General features: G+C 47.5%; 1 protein-coding gene across 3 annotated transcripts in view; it reads right to left on the bottom strand.

Annotated features, from left to right (window-relative positions):
- AIMP1 (aminoacyl tRNA synthetase complex interacting multifunctional protein 1) overlaps window positions 1-15,513 on the bottom strand; it is a 71,325-nt gene that overhangs the window by 16,446 nt on the left and 39,366 nt on the right. For all 3 annotated transcript variants that reach the window (XM_038755318.1, XM_038755319.1, XM_038755317.1), the window contains exons 3-5: window positions 10,869-10,982; window positions 7,801-7,971; window positions 3,404-3,618 (exon numbers count right to left, since the gene is read on the bottom strand). In XM_038755318.1, the coding sequence (XP_038611246.1) occupies window positions 3,404-3,618; window positions 7,801-7,971; window positions 10,869-10,982 (500 nt within the window). The remainder of the gene's footprint in view (window positions 1-3,403; window positions 3,619-7,800; window positions 7,972-10,868; window positions 10,983-15,513) is intronic.

Below are 15,513 nucleotides of genomic sequence, written 5' to 3'. Positions count from 1 at the left end.
ATTATTGTTATTATTATTAGCTGATATCTACCTCAGTGCTTAGTACAGTGTCTGGCACATGGTACCTGCTTAACAAATACGACCGAACGGGTGAGTGGCGGTTATTTGTTAAGCTGTTACTCTGTGCCAAACACTGCAAATAACTGCTGGGATGGATACAAGATGAGCAAATCAGAGTCAGCGCCTGTCCTACAGGAGGCTCACAGTCTGATGGGGAGAGAGGACACATTTTTTTTTTTTACAGGTAAGGGAACTGAGGCCCAGAGAAGCTGAGTCGTCCAAGGTCACACAGCATGCAGGTTGGAGGGTCAGGATTGGAACCCAGGTCCTCTGACTCCTAAGCTCATGCTCTTTCCATTAGGCCACGCTGCCTGTGAATCTGACCAGGGGTGGGATCAAGCGTCATGATCGGGTCGGGAGCTCCGCTTACGCTAAGCGCTCAATAAATACGACTGAATGAATGAACAGTTCCAGGTTCCCAACTAAATGGACTAAAAGTAATCCAAACCTTGTGTGAAGGGCACAACTACTGACCGAATTAGTTGTGGTATCTGTTAAGTCCCTACTATGTGCCAAGCACTGTTCGAAGCACGGGCGAAGGTACAAGGTAACCATGCTGGACTGGTTACCGACTGACAATCTCGATCCCCATTTTACAGATGACGTAACTGAGGCAAAGAGAAGTGAAGCGACTTGCCCAGGCCGCACAGCGGATGTGTGGCAGGGACGGGATTAGAACGCATGGCCTCTGATTCCCAGGAGGATCCCTTGATCACGTTTTTGCACCGAAGTGGAGGCTGATTAAAAGCGATCCTTCCTGAATCCACGGCAGCTGGAGAGAAGGAACGCCTGGCTCTCCATTCAAGTCCAGAGATGTCCGGGGACCTGCTCCGCGCCACCCCTAAGGCTAGACACCCTGAATGTCAATTCAGATCTTGGAGACTAAAATGTCCTTTTCAATGACGGTTTGATCCACTGCACCTCAAAATCTCCTCCAAATAAAATGACTTTGCTTTCCTTGTGAAACCTGAAAAGCAAAGATACGCGCTTTTGCCTTTCCAGGCTCCGGGCTGGGGGAAGAGGACGCTTTTGGATCATTAATAGTGGCAAAAGTTCAGGCACGGCATCTTCATTCATTTATTCATTCAATCATATTTATTGAACGCTTACTGTACTAGGCGCTAGGGACATACAAGCTGGCAACATATAGAGAGGGTCCCTGCCCAACAACGGGCTCACAGAAGAGCTATATGTGGAAACTTTAATCAATCAATCGTATTTATTGAGCGCTTACTGTGTGCAGAGCATTTGATCATCCACATGGTTTTCCTCTATTACACCCTCAGTCGATATCCAACTGGTATTCGTTTCGGTGAGCTTTAAAATCTCTCATTATTTCATTTTTTCATACACGGGACCAGGATTCTGGGAAAGTTTAAAGAACGGACTTGACTCTAGTGACACTACCTCAAATCACTTGCTGTTATACCGTTGCCGTGCTCTGAAGTGGTAGTTGAGAGATGGAGTGTAAGAGCACACGATGAAAGGACAGCACGACGTTGTCAAAGACATTCGTTCTGTGCCCTGCAGGTTTTACACAACTCGGGGACTGTGCGCAAATGTAAAACGGCCGAATACTTTCTGAAGAGTGACCTAGAAGGCCAAGAATTTTTCACGCCCTGAACAGATGGACAGTTAAACTGCTTAATGTGACCAGAAATCCAAACTAGGCAAGTTTGCCCAGGCTGCACGATAAACTTTTTGGGCCCCTGCAGCCGCACAAACCACCAAAGATTTCTTTTTTCCCCCCCCAAATGGAATCTAAGAAAGAATAAAGATGCGTGACAACGGTAGGAAGCTTGGATTGCTAGGCCAGCTTACCCCGTTTCAAATCTTTAGCTCTTCACGGCAACTGGGTCGTCGCCCGACTGGTTCGATAGCCTTACTTGGCATCAGACGATACAGAAATTGCTAATGCTTCGGATAATGATCGTATTTGTTCTCTGGATTACCTGTTCCTCTGGAGGCTGAGGAAGACCACCCAAAACCTAAGGGAGCAGTAAAAAATGGGCAGCCTGCCTCTCCTTCCTTCTCACCGCTGAGGGTCCCTGCTCCGGACAGGCTCTGGGGCGGGCAAACAGCTGCTCCTGCGTACTCTTAGACCGTCCCATTCCCCCGAGATGTGATAGCCACCACCTTCCCTCCCGTCTCCCCGAATGCCCCATGCTCTCTTGGATGCCTCCCTCCCCACTGAGATTTTGAACCTGGTTTGTGGATTTGTCTGTATTCTGTTCTCACCTTCCATCACTCTTGCTGTGCCTGTCTCCAATCCCTTCTCCCCAGTAAAAATTCAAGATAATAAGAACCCCCGGAGGGACAAATTCTCACAAGCGTATTCCCTCCTAGCACGTACTACATTGCTTTGCACACAATAAGCCCTTAATAAATACTATTATTAATCAACAATCACGATTATTATAATAATAGTATTGATTATAATAGTATTTATTAGTAGTAATAAAAAATAATAATGGTAATAATAATGATGGTATTTGTTAAGCACTTACTATGTGCCAGGCCCTGTTCAAAGCACTGGGGTGGATGTAAGGTGATCAGGTTGTCCCACGGGGGGCTCACAGTCTCAACCCCCATTTTACAGATGATGGAACTGAGGCCCAGAGAATAACAATAATAATAATGATGGTATTTGTTAAGCACTTACTACACACAAGGTGACCAGGTTGTCCCACGTGGGGCTCACGGTCTTAATCCCCATTTTACAGATGAGGGAAGTGAAGCACAGAGAATCGTATTTATTGAGTGCTTACTGTGTGCAGAGCACTGTACTAAGCGCTTAGAAGTTAAGTGGCTTGCCCAAGGTGAGGCAGCTGACAAGTGGTGGAGCCGGGATTCGGACCTATGACCTCTGACACCCAAGCCCACGCTCTTTCCACTGAGCCACGCTGCTTCTCTAAGTGAAGCGACTTGCCCAAAGTCACGCAGCAGACAAGTGGCGGAGCCGGGATTAGAACCCGTGACCTCGGACTCCCAAGCCCGGGCTCTGGCCGCTAGGCCATGCTGCTTCTCATATCTGTGAAGTGCTTACTGGGTACCAACCATCGTACTAGATGCCGGGGTAGATAACCAGGTTAATCTGGCTATGCCCTGTTCCAAGTGGGGGCTTCGAGTGTAAGTGGGAGAGAGAGAGAGCAGGCGTTTCACCCCCATTTTACAGATGAGGCAACCGAGAAGCGAAGAGACTTGCCCACAGCAGGCGAGCGGCGGGGACGGCGTTAGAACCCAAGTCTCCCGGCTCCTTCAGGCCACGTCGTCAACGGGACGGGCGCGGAGACGGCCGAGGGCGAGGGGCACCCAGGAGCGGAGCCCTCCGGCACGGCCGTACCTGGTCCAGGGGAACGTGCTTCACCAAGCCGCTGACGACGGTTCTCGGGGCCGGCTCTCCGACGTCCACCTCCTCGACGTACAGGGAGTCGGCGTCCGGGTGCTTCTGGGCCGAGAGGATGCAGCCGACGCGGAGGTCCAGGCGGGACGCGTCCACCGGCTTGGAGTCATTCCCGGCCGCTGCCGGCGGCTGGGGCTTTTTTTCCTTCTTCTCTCCTGGGGAGGGGGCGGGAGGCGGGCGGTCAGTCCGAAGCAAGACCGAGAGACGGTAAAACCCACACCACGTATAAACACCAATCATCCCGAGCAGTAAAGCTACCCGCCGGCCTCCGAAGGACGAGCGTGGGAAGGAACCACAGCTCCTTTAACTAACCGCCTGTTCGCTCTCGTTTCTCTCATCTTGCCGGCGGTGGGGGGTTGGAATGAAACATTATTTCCCGGCCGTGCAGTTCCGAGCCCCTTAACTAAAGGGAACCGTTCGTTCCTTCGACGCGCTAGACGGAAAGCGAAGAAAATCATATCGATCCTCAGTTGCTCTCTCCGCCCTCCCTCCCACCAAAAAGAGTGTTAATTTAGGGGGGCAGCCAAATGGCAATTAGCTGCAGGCCAAGTCGGAACTTTTCTGCCATTTTCCCCTCCCCGTTTGCAAATATATGGACCTTGTCGCATATACCAAGAAACTGATAAGCAAGTTTCCCAGCTTCCACTAGAACGTCCAATAGTGGCTTTAATTCCCATATAATCGATTAATTATATTTATATAACTCACATAAGTGTTTACTGGGTTCAGAACATAGTGGCTTTAATTCCCATATAATCGATTAATTATATTTATGTAACTCACGTAAGTGTTTACTGGGTTCAGAACACGGGTGGATACATTTCCTAACCACGACAACCTTAGTCTAGAGGGGGAGGAAGATATTAAAATACATTACAGAGAGGTACATAGGGGCTATTGGGTCTGAGCTCCGGGTGAATATCAACTGCTTAAAGAATACAAATTCAAGTGCTAGGGTAATGCAGAAGGGAGAGGGAGAAAAGGATATGAGGGCTTACTGGGGGAAAGCCTCCTGGAGGAGATGTAATTTTAAGAAGGCTTGGAAGTGATGGCATTTAAGCAGCTCACTGTCAGAGTTTCTTAAATACTATTTTTTTTCTTCCCCTTTTAGACCATGAGCCTCAGAGAGGATAAGGACTGTGCCCCTTCTGACCGTACTGTATCTACTCTAAGGCTTAGAATAGTGCTGGGCATAAAGTAAGTGCATAAACACTGCAATTATTATTATTTGTGACTAGTCCTTATACGTACCCTGTTCATATGCTCACAGTTCTTAACAGGGCAGGCTTCAAGGAGGGTGCTATGTGGGTATTTAGGAAAGTCATACCTCTATTTCAGCAATTGCTTGTAGAGCCAAGAATGAAGTAACTTAGAGAATCCCAAAGTGAAGAAATTTTTCCGATTCGACTTGTACATATCAATTTCATGGTTTAAAAGGCCAATTTAGCTCATTACTTTCTGAAGCTGCCTTTAAAACGCACACATCAAAGGAGCACCACAGTGCGGCTTACAATGGGACGTGCTTCAGATTTTTATTTCCCTTTTCAAACGAATAAACGGCTCAAGTTCTGTAAACCTTCTTATTGGAGTTATAAATGACTTTCGCCATAAGAACTTAACTTGAGGACTGAAGATGAGAAGTTCATAATTGGCTTACTGCGTTACAGTACATGAGAATAACATTTCATTAAGGCATATGTACTCCAGATGCTCATTTTTCCATCCAAGGAAACTGGTTCTTTCCTAGCATGATTCAATGAGAGCTATCCAAACTTGGAACCCCTCACACTCCTCCCGAAACTCGCTCTTTTTTCTAGAAACTGACGGACGGCCGCTATCTGGGGACTGACACCTGAAGAGACGATTGCCGAAGGGCCTGGGAGAAAGAAATTGGGAGCGGGTCCCTCCCGGACCTGAGTTCTGGAGGCTGGAAGGGAGATTCTCCTCCAGTTTTGAGGAGTTTGTCTTCTGCTGAAAGTGGAAATTTCCAGGAGAACAGTAGGGAGAGGCAGACAGTAAGCCCGTCTTCTAGACTGTGAGCTGGTTGTGGGCAGGGATTGTCTCTCTTTGTTGCTGACTTGTACTTTCCAAGCGCTTAGTACAGGGCTCTGCACAAAGTCAGCGCTCAGTAAATACGACTAAATGAAGATGGGAGTAAAAGGGATGACGTTGGAGGGGGAAACTGAGGAAGCGCTGTCACAAAACATTAGTGAAACAGAGGGAAGGAAGAAAAAAGCCCCTAGAGATTGGGATGGAGAGCAGTGACAAGGATGTTCTCTTTGTGCATTCAGTGGTCACAGAGCCCTATGGGCCACAGGGACCGTATCCAACTTAATTATCTTTTATCTACCCCAGCATTTAGTACAGTGCCTGCCGCGTAGTAAGTGCTTAACAAATATCATGAAAGAAAAGAAAAAGATGAGGAAACTTGGGCCGGGTGGTTGGGGCCCACAGGATAGAGCATCTTGGGGGAAAAGTGAGCAGGATCACGGGATCCAGAATTCCTACGGACCAGAGTTCGGAAGCTTTTCTCTTTCTGGTCCTCCAAAAGCCCTACCTGCTTGTGGAAAATTCTGCTCAAGGGGTTTGGGAAAAAAACTTTAATATTACTATTATTACTGTTAATAATGATGATTATGGCATTTGCTAAGCACTCAACAGGCACTGTACTAAGCCCTGGGGGGATACATGAGAAGCAGCGTGGCTTAAGTGGAAAGAGCCCGGGCTTTGGAGCCAGAGGTCGTGGGTTCAAATTCCGGCTCCGCAAATTGTCAGCTGTGTGACTTGGGCAAGCCACTTCACTTCTCTGGGCCTCAGTTACCTCATCTGTAAAATGGGGATGAAGACTGTGAGCCCCACGTGGGACAACCTGATCACCTTGTAACCTCCCCAGCGCTTAGAACAGTGCTCTGCACATAGTAAGCGCTCAATAAATACGATTGATTGATTGATTGATTGATAGTAAGCGTTTAATAAATGCCATTATTATTATTATTATTATTATTAAGCAGCATGGCTTAAGTGGAAAGAGCCCGGGCTTGGGAGTCACAGGATGTGGGTTCTAATCCCGGCTCCGCCACTTGTCTGCTGTGTGACCCTGGGCAAGCCACTTAACTTCTCTGTGCCTCAGTTACCTCATCTGCAAAAAGGGGATTAAGACTGTGAGTCCCATGTGGGACAACCTGTTTACCTTGTATCTACCCCAGTGCTTAGAACAGTGCTTGCCACATTAAGTGATTAACAAATACCATCACTATCATTCATTCATTCAATCATATTTATTGAGCGCTTACTGTGTGCAGAGCACTGTACTAAGCGCTTGGGAAGTACAAGTTGGCAACGTATAGAGACGGTCCCTACTCAACAACGGGCTCACAGTCTAGAGGGGGAGACAGACATTAATACAAATAGATAAAACAAGAAATTACAGAAAGATACAGATAGATACATATGTGCTGTGGGGAGTCATTCATTCAATCGTATTTATTGAGCGCTTACTGTGTGCAGAGCACTGTACTAAGCGCTTGGGAAGTACAAGTTGGCAACGTACAGAGACGGTCCCTACCCAACAACGAGCTCACGGTCTAGAGGCGGAGACAGACATTAAAACAAATACATAAAACAAGAAATTACAGATAGATACATATGTGCTGTGGGGAGTCATTCATTCAATCGTATTTATTGAGCGCTTAACTGTGTGCAGAGCACCGCACCAAGCGCCTGGGAAGTGCAAGTTGGCAACATATAGAGACGGTCCCTACCCAACAACGAGCTCACGGTCTAGAGGGGGAGACAGATATTAAAACAAATAGATAAAACAAGAAATTACAGATGCAGATAGATATATATGTGCTGTGGGGAGTCATTCATTCAATCGTATTTATTGAGCGCTTATTGTGCGCAGAGGACTGCACCAAGCGCCTGGGAAGTACAAGTTGGCAACGTATAGAGACGGTCCCTACCCAACAACGGGCTCACATGAGCCCCAGTAAACGCCTTCCTAGATTTACTGCGAAAAACACTGGGTGCAACCCACTCAAAACTTGTTTCCATTTTTAGAAGTAATGCTGAATGCCGACGGAGAGTCAAAGTGTACCACTTCTGCCTTTTAGACTTTGAGCCTTTTAGAGACTGTGAGCCCACTGTTGGGTAGGGACTGTCTCTATGTGTTGCCAATTTGTACTTCCCAAGCACTTAGTACAGTGCTCTGCACATAGTAAGTGCTCAATAAATACGATTGATGATGATGATTCTGCCTCAACGGAATGGACGTTTCTCTTCCACAATCCTCCCGGTGCAATTGCTGTCAGAAAGAAGAATTTCACAAGGGACGGTACCTTTTTTATCAAATTTTTCCTTCTTTTTCTTCTCTTCACCACCTCCTTGACCCTGGTCTTTGGCAGCTCCGGGGGCAGCTGGGCCAGGCGTAGGCTGAGCGACATCTCCCGAAAACAGGGCTGTGGAATTCGCTTGAAGGGAAGCAGCTGATGGAACCGGGATTTGCTTCACTGAAATGAAAGCAAAGTGAAACATTAAAGGCTGGTTACACTGACTGAAGATACCACTCTCACGGTATTAATAATAATAACGGTATTGAAGGGCTTTCTACGCGCCTAGCACTGTAGTGAGCGCTGTGGGAGATACCAGATAATCGGATCGGATGCAGTCTCTGTCCCACAGGGAGCTCCCGGTCTAGAAATAACGATAATGATGACAATTACGATAATATTATAGTGGTATGTTAGGCACTTATTGTGTATCACGTGCCGTTTTAAGCTCTGGGGTAAATACCAGATCATGTTGGCCGGTACAAATACTGCAGAATTTTTCAATTTTAATCTCACTCCAATACTAGAAGGTGCACTCTTAAGAGGACTCAACATTGGAGAGACAAATCATTTTTTCTCTCATCCACTCTCTTTCCAAAGGATTGTTTTACCCGGGGTGAGATTTTTATTCATCTCCTTTTCTTTCTTCCAAATAATCACAACAATAAGGGCATTTGTTAAGCACTTACTACGTGCAAAGCACTGTTCTAAGCGCTGGGGGGGATACAAGGTGATCAGGTTGTCCCATGTGGGGCTCACAGTCTTAATCCCCATTTTACAGATGTGGGAACTGATGCCCAGAGAAGTGACTTGCCCAGAGTCACACAGCTGGCAATTGGCGGAGCCGGGATTTGAACCCGTGACCTCTGACTCCAAAGCCCAGGCTCTTTCCACTGAGCCATGCTGTTGCTAGACGAGGAATAAAGCATCTTAGGATCAATAAGCAGGGTCACTTCATATAGCAAGAGCTTTTTCTTTCCTTCCTTCCCACAAATCTAAACTGGCGCGTAGAGTTGTAAGATTAGAAGCGAAGGAAGTTCACGCCTCGGAGTTTGCATCTAAACGCTCTCTTGTTCCTCCATGCGGCATTTATTGCCCTCACCGTATTTTTTGGACTTTCCTTAGGTTGGACAACTCACCGGCCGGGAAACCGTGAACAGTTCTTGCCAAATGAAGGAAGTTACCCACCCTGACTCTGGACCAAATTGCCACTTACTGCCAATCATTCAGGTACCCGTTTTGGGAAACAGAAAGACCTGAACTCGAATCCTGGTCCTCCCGCTTGCCTGCTGAGTGACCCTGGGCAAGTCACTTGACTTCTCTGTGTCTCCCTTCTCTCAGCTGCAGAATGGGGACTCAATGCCTGTTCTCCCTCCTACACTGACTGTGAGCCCCGTGGGAGACCTGGTTATCTTGGGTATATCCCCAGCGCTTAGTACAGTGTTTTACAAAAACTACAATTATTGTTATTATTATTATTATTATAAGGGATTAAAGTCAGTTCTTTTATATTCCCAGCTGGTGTCCTTGATGAGCCCAACGTTGAGGAAAACCTATGTTAGGGTACATACGCCATTTCTTCTCATTCACTCATTCGATCGTCTTTGTTGAGCGCTTACTGACACTGTACCACGTTCTCTCCGACAGAAACACACCATAAAATGCCATTTTGTAATTCTTCTGGGATGCTTCATCCAAAACGCGTAGCCAAACGACGCCTGAGAGGAAAACTGCCTGGCCTGTACATGTTTAGCAATAACCGGCGGGCAGACTGAGGTCAAGGGACAGATGTCCGAAGACTCATAAACAAATAGTTTAACTATTTGAAATGAAATAGTTTCAAATAGTCTTTTAGACTGTGAGCCCACTGTTGGGTAGGGACTGTCTCTATGTGTTGCCAATTTGTACTTCCCAAGCGCTTAGCACAGTGCTCTGCACATAGTAAGCGCTCAATAAATACGATTGATGATGATGAAATAATAGCATTTGCGTCCTCCTCTAGACTGCTGGCGCGTTGTGGGCAGGGATCGTGTCTGTCAACTCTGTTTTGCTGTACCCTCCCAAGTGCTCCGCAGTGGCAAGCGCTCAATAAATACCACTGACTGGTGGATCGTTCTTGCTCTGTCCTTGACAAAACAACGTTATTAAGTAAATCGGCTTCCCGATTTAGAGGTTAGAAGATTGAGGCCCGAAGGTACAGGAGGGGCCGAGGCAGGGGAAAAGAAAAGTCTCTCACATCAAAAGACTAATGGGAAGAAAGTCTTGCCCATTCTTCCACAGCCTGTTGATGATACTTGCTGCTGTAATTTCTTACGGTATTACAAAAACAGCCTCCAAACTCCACGATGGTGGAAAAGCGGCTGATATTCCGAGGACCTGTGATGTGGTCTGGTTTCTGGCTCGGATTCAGGCGGGCCGTCCTCGAGACCTCATCCCCCGCAACGCAGCCCAGCTGGGTCCCTCGCCCGGCCTCCCCGGGGGGTTGGCGACGGGCGGCTCGCCGTGCCCGCCTGGGCTGGCCGGTTGCCCGGCGATCCGAAGCCGGCACGCTTACTGGGGCATTCATCTGGGGCAACGGAAGGGCGGAAGGAATTTTAAAGACAGCTTAAATGGGCGAACGGTCTCAGCCGGTCTGGGATCCGGACCGAACTGAGCCAAATGCCTGCCGGTGTTCACCCTCCTTCTCTCCGGCCCACCACATTGCGGGCCTACTGATAGGAGCTGCAAACTTAAAGGACCTCTCTTCCTCTTCTGCCCTCTCCCATCTGCAGTCTGGCAGAGCAATAGAGTCACAGCCCCTACGGAACGGCCTGGAAAAGGATGGCCAAAGTAGCTGGGCCTAACGGACGCAGCAGCTGAGCGCACGTGCCAACCGCCTCGCGGTCGGCCAGACGGAAAAGGTTCATTTCTTCAACCCTTCGCAAAACTTAGCTGTTCTGAGCCCAGCACAGCTGAACGCTTTTCTTCTTTCCCAATCGGCTAATCCCGCTCAGGACTTCATCACGAATCCTTCAACGGTGTCACTCTGAAAATCCTGCAACCGATACACGGCAGATCGTATCAATTTTCAACATTACCCCCATTTTGAATTTCGGCCTGAATCAGTTCCTGCTTCAGCCCTTCGATCTCCTTCTTCAGTTTAGCGTTTTCAACACGAAGCTTCTTCTCTTCTCTCAGAGATGCCTGTAAAACTACCAGGAAAAATGAAGCTCCATTAGTGGTACCCAACATTTCCGATTTCCTAAGGAATTAACTTGACTGGCTTTGAAAAAATGAGCTGGTGTCATTTTAAGCCTACTCCAGCTACTGATTATTTCAGAGTAACTGTGGCTCAGTTACCTCATGTGGAAAATGGGGATTAAGACTGTGAGCCCCGTGTGGGACAACCTGATGACCTTGTATCTAACCAGCACTTAGAACAGTGCTTGGCACGTAGTAAGCGCTTAACCAATACCAAAACTATATTATTATTATTATTATTATCACCTAGACTGTAAACTCCTTAAGGGCAGGGAATGTGTCTACCACCTCTTTTATTATCAACTCCTAAGCACTTAAAACAGTGGGTTCTAATCGCGGCTCCGCCCCAGCCCTGCTTTGTGATCTTGGGCAGGTCACTTCAGTTCTCTGGGCCTCGATTACCTCTTCTGTAAAATGGGGATTAAAGATTGTGAGCCCCACGTGGGACGGGAACTGTGTCCAACCCATTTTGCTTGCATCCACCCAAGCGCTTAGTACAGTCCCTGGCACATAGTAAGTGTTTAACAAATACTATTATTATTATTCTTTGCACCTCGGTCACCTCTTTTATAAAACAGGGATTAAGACAGTGAGTCCCATGTGGGAAGTGGCCTACGTCCAACCTAACTGGCTTGTTTCTAGCCCAGCGCTTAGTACAGTGCCAGACACGTAGTAAGTGCGTAACAAATATCATAAAAAATAAAATAAAATAAAATAAAGGGGTAGGGGGAAACGACCAAGTACCCGGATATAAATATCAATGATGTGGGATCGGGTGGGCATCTAGAATCGAAGCAACAGAATGGAGGGAGGTGGGGATCAATCAATCAATCAATCAATCGTATTTATTGAGCGCTTACTGTGTGCAGAGCACTGTACTAAGCGCTTGGGAAGTCCAAGTTGGCAACATATAGAGACGGTCCCTACCCAACAGTGGGCTCACAGTCTAAAAGGGGGAGACAGAGAACAAAACCAAACATACTAACAAAATAAAATAAATAGAATAGATATGTACAAGTAAAATAAACAAATAAATAAAGTAATAAATACGTACAAACATATATACAGGTGCTGTGGGGAAGGGAAGGAGGTAAGATGGGGGGATGGAGGGGGATGTTTGTACGTATTTATTACTCTTTTTTTGTACATATTTATTCTATTTATTTCATTTTGTTAATATGCTAATTTTGTTAATATGTTTACTTTGTTTTATTTTGTTAATATGTTTTGTTCTGTCGTCTGTCTCCCCCTTCTAGACTGTGAGCCCACTGTTGGGTAGGGACGGTCGCCACATGTTGCCAACCTGTACTTCCCAAGCGCCTAATACAGCACTCTCCACACAGTAAGCGCTCAATAAATAGGATCGAATGACTGATTGATCCCCACCTCCCTCCATTCTGTTGCTCGGATACTAGCCGCCCACCCGATCCCACATCATTGATATTTATATCTGGATACTTGGCACTTGGGGATAATAATGTTGGTATTTGTTAAGCGCTTACGATGCGCCAAGCACTGTTCTAAGCGCTGCTCTCGAGTGATCAGTCCGAGATGGCTTTCTGGGGCAGATACTTTAGTAGGGCTTTTAAAATGGGGGAGAATGGCAGTCTGTTGGATATGAAGGAAGGGTAGTGGGGTGTTCCATGCAGGAGGGAGGGAGAACAAGGGGTCGACAGGAAGAGGTGGGAGAGTGGCATATAGTACATAGGCTGGCATGACAGAAGCACCTTACATGAGCTGGCCTAAAGCGGGAGGGGAACGAGGATGGATATTCGTTCAGTCAGTCCTATTTATTGAGTGCTTACTGTGCGCAGAGTGCCGTACTAAGCGCTTGGGAAAGTACGATACAGCAGTAGAGAGGGACAATCCCTGTCCACAATGAGCTCACAGTCTAGAGCCGAGGAAGGAAGCTAGGTAGGTGGGAGGAGGAAAGCTAACTGAGTGTTTTAGAGCAGACAGGGAGAGTTTCTGCCTGATGCGGTGCTGAACGTGGGCAACCACTGGAGGGTTTCAAGAAGCGAGGAAACGTCAACGGAATCATTTCCTTTTTTTTTGAGAAAAATCGTACGGGCTGCAGGGTGAAGTACGGATGGGACGGGGAGAGACTGGAGGCAGAGGAGAGGTCAACGAGGAGATCTGATGCGGTAACCGTGGCAGGTTAAAGTAAATGCTCAGGGGAGCATGGCAGCATTTCGGGTGGAGGGGAACGGGAGGATTCTAGAATTACCGTGAAGACTGACCAGACAGGATCTGGTGGCTGGCCGAATATGTGGGTTGCAAGAGAGAAATGGACTCTCTTGGCATTTTCCTCGGACTCATGTCTCATCCAAATCATATTCTCCGGTTCTCCGTTGGTGACACCTGTGGAATCCACCCTCCTCTTCATCCCAACTGCCACCGCGACCTTCCAAGCACACGCGTGATCCCGCCTCCACTACTGCGTCAGCCTCCTTGCCGACCTCCCTTGCCCCCTAGTCTCTCTCCACCCCGGCCCATGCTTTGCTACTGCTTCTTTTATGGTATCTATTAAGCGCCTACCATGTGTCAGGCACTGTTCTGTGCGCTGGGGTGGATCTAGAATCAATCAGATGAGACAGAGTCTCTGTCCCATGCGGGGCTCGCAGTCTACGTAGGAGGGAGACCAGGTATTGAATCCCCATTTTGCATAATAATGATAATAATGGCATTTATTAAGCACTTACTATGGGCAAAGTACTGTTCTAAGCACTGGGGAGGTTACAAGGTGATCAGGCTGTCCCACGGGGGGCTCACAGTCAATCCCCATTTTACAGATGAGGTAACTGAGGCACAGAGAAGTTACGTCACTTGCCCAGGAGAAGTGGTGGAGCTGGGATTAGACTCCAGGTCCTTCTCACCCTCAGGCCTGGGCTCTAACCACTAGGCCACTGCTTTCCTCCATCCCTATCCCCACAGAACTTGTGTGCACATATTTATACTCTAATACTTCCCCTGCCTAGCACGCTGGGAGCAGAGGGGGAAGACAGCTAATCAGTCAGTTGTAATTATTGAGCACTTATATGTAAGATTACTTACCCTGCTAGAGTGCAAACCCTTCCACTAAGTTGCAAGATCCTTGAAGGGAGAGATTGCATCTACATATAATTCTGGTATTCCTTCTAATAATAATAATAATAATGGCATTTATTAAGCGCTTACTATGTGCAAAACACCGTTCTAAGCGCTAGGGAGGTTACAAGGTGATCAGGTTGTCCCACGGGGGGCTCGCAGTTTTAATCCCCATTTTACAGATGAGGTCACTGAGGCCCAGAGAAGAAGAAGAATAATAATGTTGGTATTTGTTAAGCGCTTACTATGTGCAAGGCACTGTTCTAAGCGCTGGGGCAGACACAAGGTAATCAGGTTGTCCCACGTGGGACTCACAGTCTTCATCCCCATTTTACAGATGAGGGAACTGAGGCCCAGAGAAGGTAAGTGACTTGCCCAAAGTCGCACAGCTGACAAGTGGCAGAGCCGGGATTTGAACCCGTGACCTCTGACTCCAAAGCCCGGGCTCTTTCCACTGAGCCACACTGCTTCCCCAAGAGAAGTTAACTTCCCCAGAGAAGTTAAATTACTTGCCCAAAGTCACACAGCTGACAGTTGGAGGAGCCGGGATTTGAACCCATGACCTCTGACTCCAAAGCCCATGCTCTTTCCACTGAGCCACGTGAGCGTTTACTATACACAGAGCGTTGTACAAAGTGCCTGGAAGAGTACACTATAATGGAGTTGGGAGTCACATTCCCTGCCCACAGGGAGCTTACCATCTAGAGGAAGCAGCGTGGCTCAGTGGAAAGAGCCCGGGCTTTGGAGTCAGAGGTCATGGGTTCAAATCCCAGCTCTGCCATTTGTCAGCTGTGTGACTTTGGGCAAGTCACTTCACTTCTCTGGGCCTCAACTCCCTCATCTGTAAAATGGGGATGAAGACTGCGAGCCCCCTGTGGGACCACCTGATCACCTTGTAACCTCCCCAGCGCTTAGAACAGTGCTGTGCACGTAGTAAGCGCTTAACAAATGCCATCATTATTATTAACTAGAGGGAAAGACAGACATTAATATACATTTTGGAGACGCACAATAGTGCTGTGGGGTTGAGGGAGGGGTAAATGCAGGGTGCAAACACAAGTGCGACACAGAAGGGAGTGGGGGAAGAGGAAATCATCATCATCCATCGTATTTATTGAGCGCTTACTGTGTGCAGAGCACTGTACTAAGCGCTTGGGAAGTACAAGTAGGAAATGAAGGGGAAGGCCCCTAGGAGATAAACTTTAAATAACGCTTTGAAAGTGGGGAGAGCCACGGTCTGCTGGATATGAAGAGGGAGGGATTTCCAGGCCAGAGGCAGGATGTGGAAAAGGGGTCGGAGGTGAAATAGACGAGATGATCTCGTCTATCACCATGACTCCCTTTAGCTCAGTTATCTTTATTTGCAAACAACTGAATACCTTTTAAAAGATAATG

The sequence above is a fragment of the Tachyglossus aculeatus genome, chromosome 12 (genome assembly GCF_015852505.1).
Source record: "Tachyglossus aculeatus isolate mTacAcu1 chromosome 12, mTacAcu1.pri, whole genome shotgun sequence".
Classification (NCBI taxonomy): Eukaryota; Metazoa; Chordata; class Mammalia; order Monotremata; family Tachyglossidae; genus Tachyglossus; species Tachyglossus aculeatus.
The sequence above is the reverse complement of the archived record's forward strand: the minus strand, read 5'-3'. Positions and strand labels throughout refer to the sequence as shown.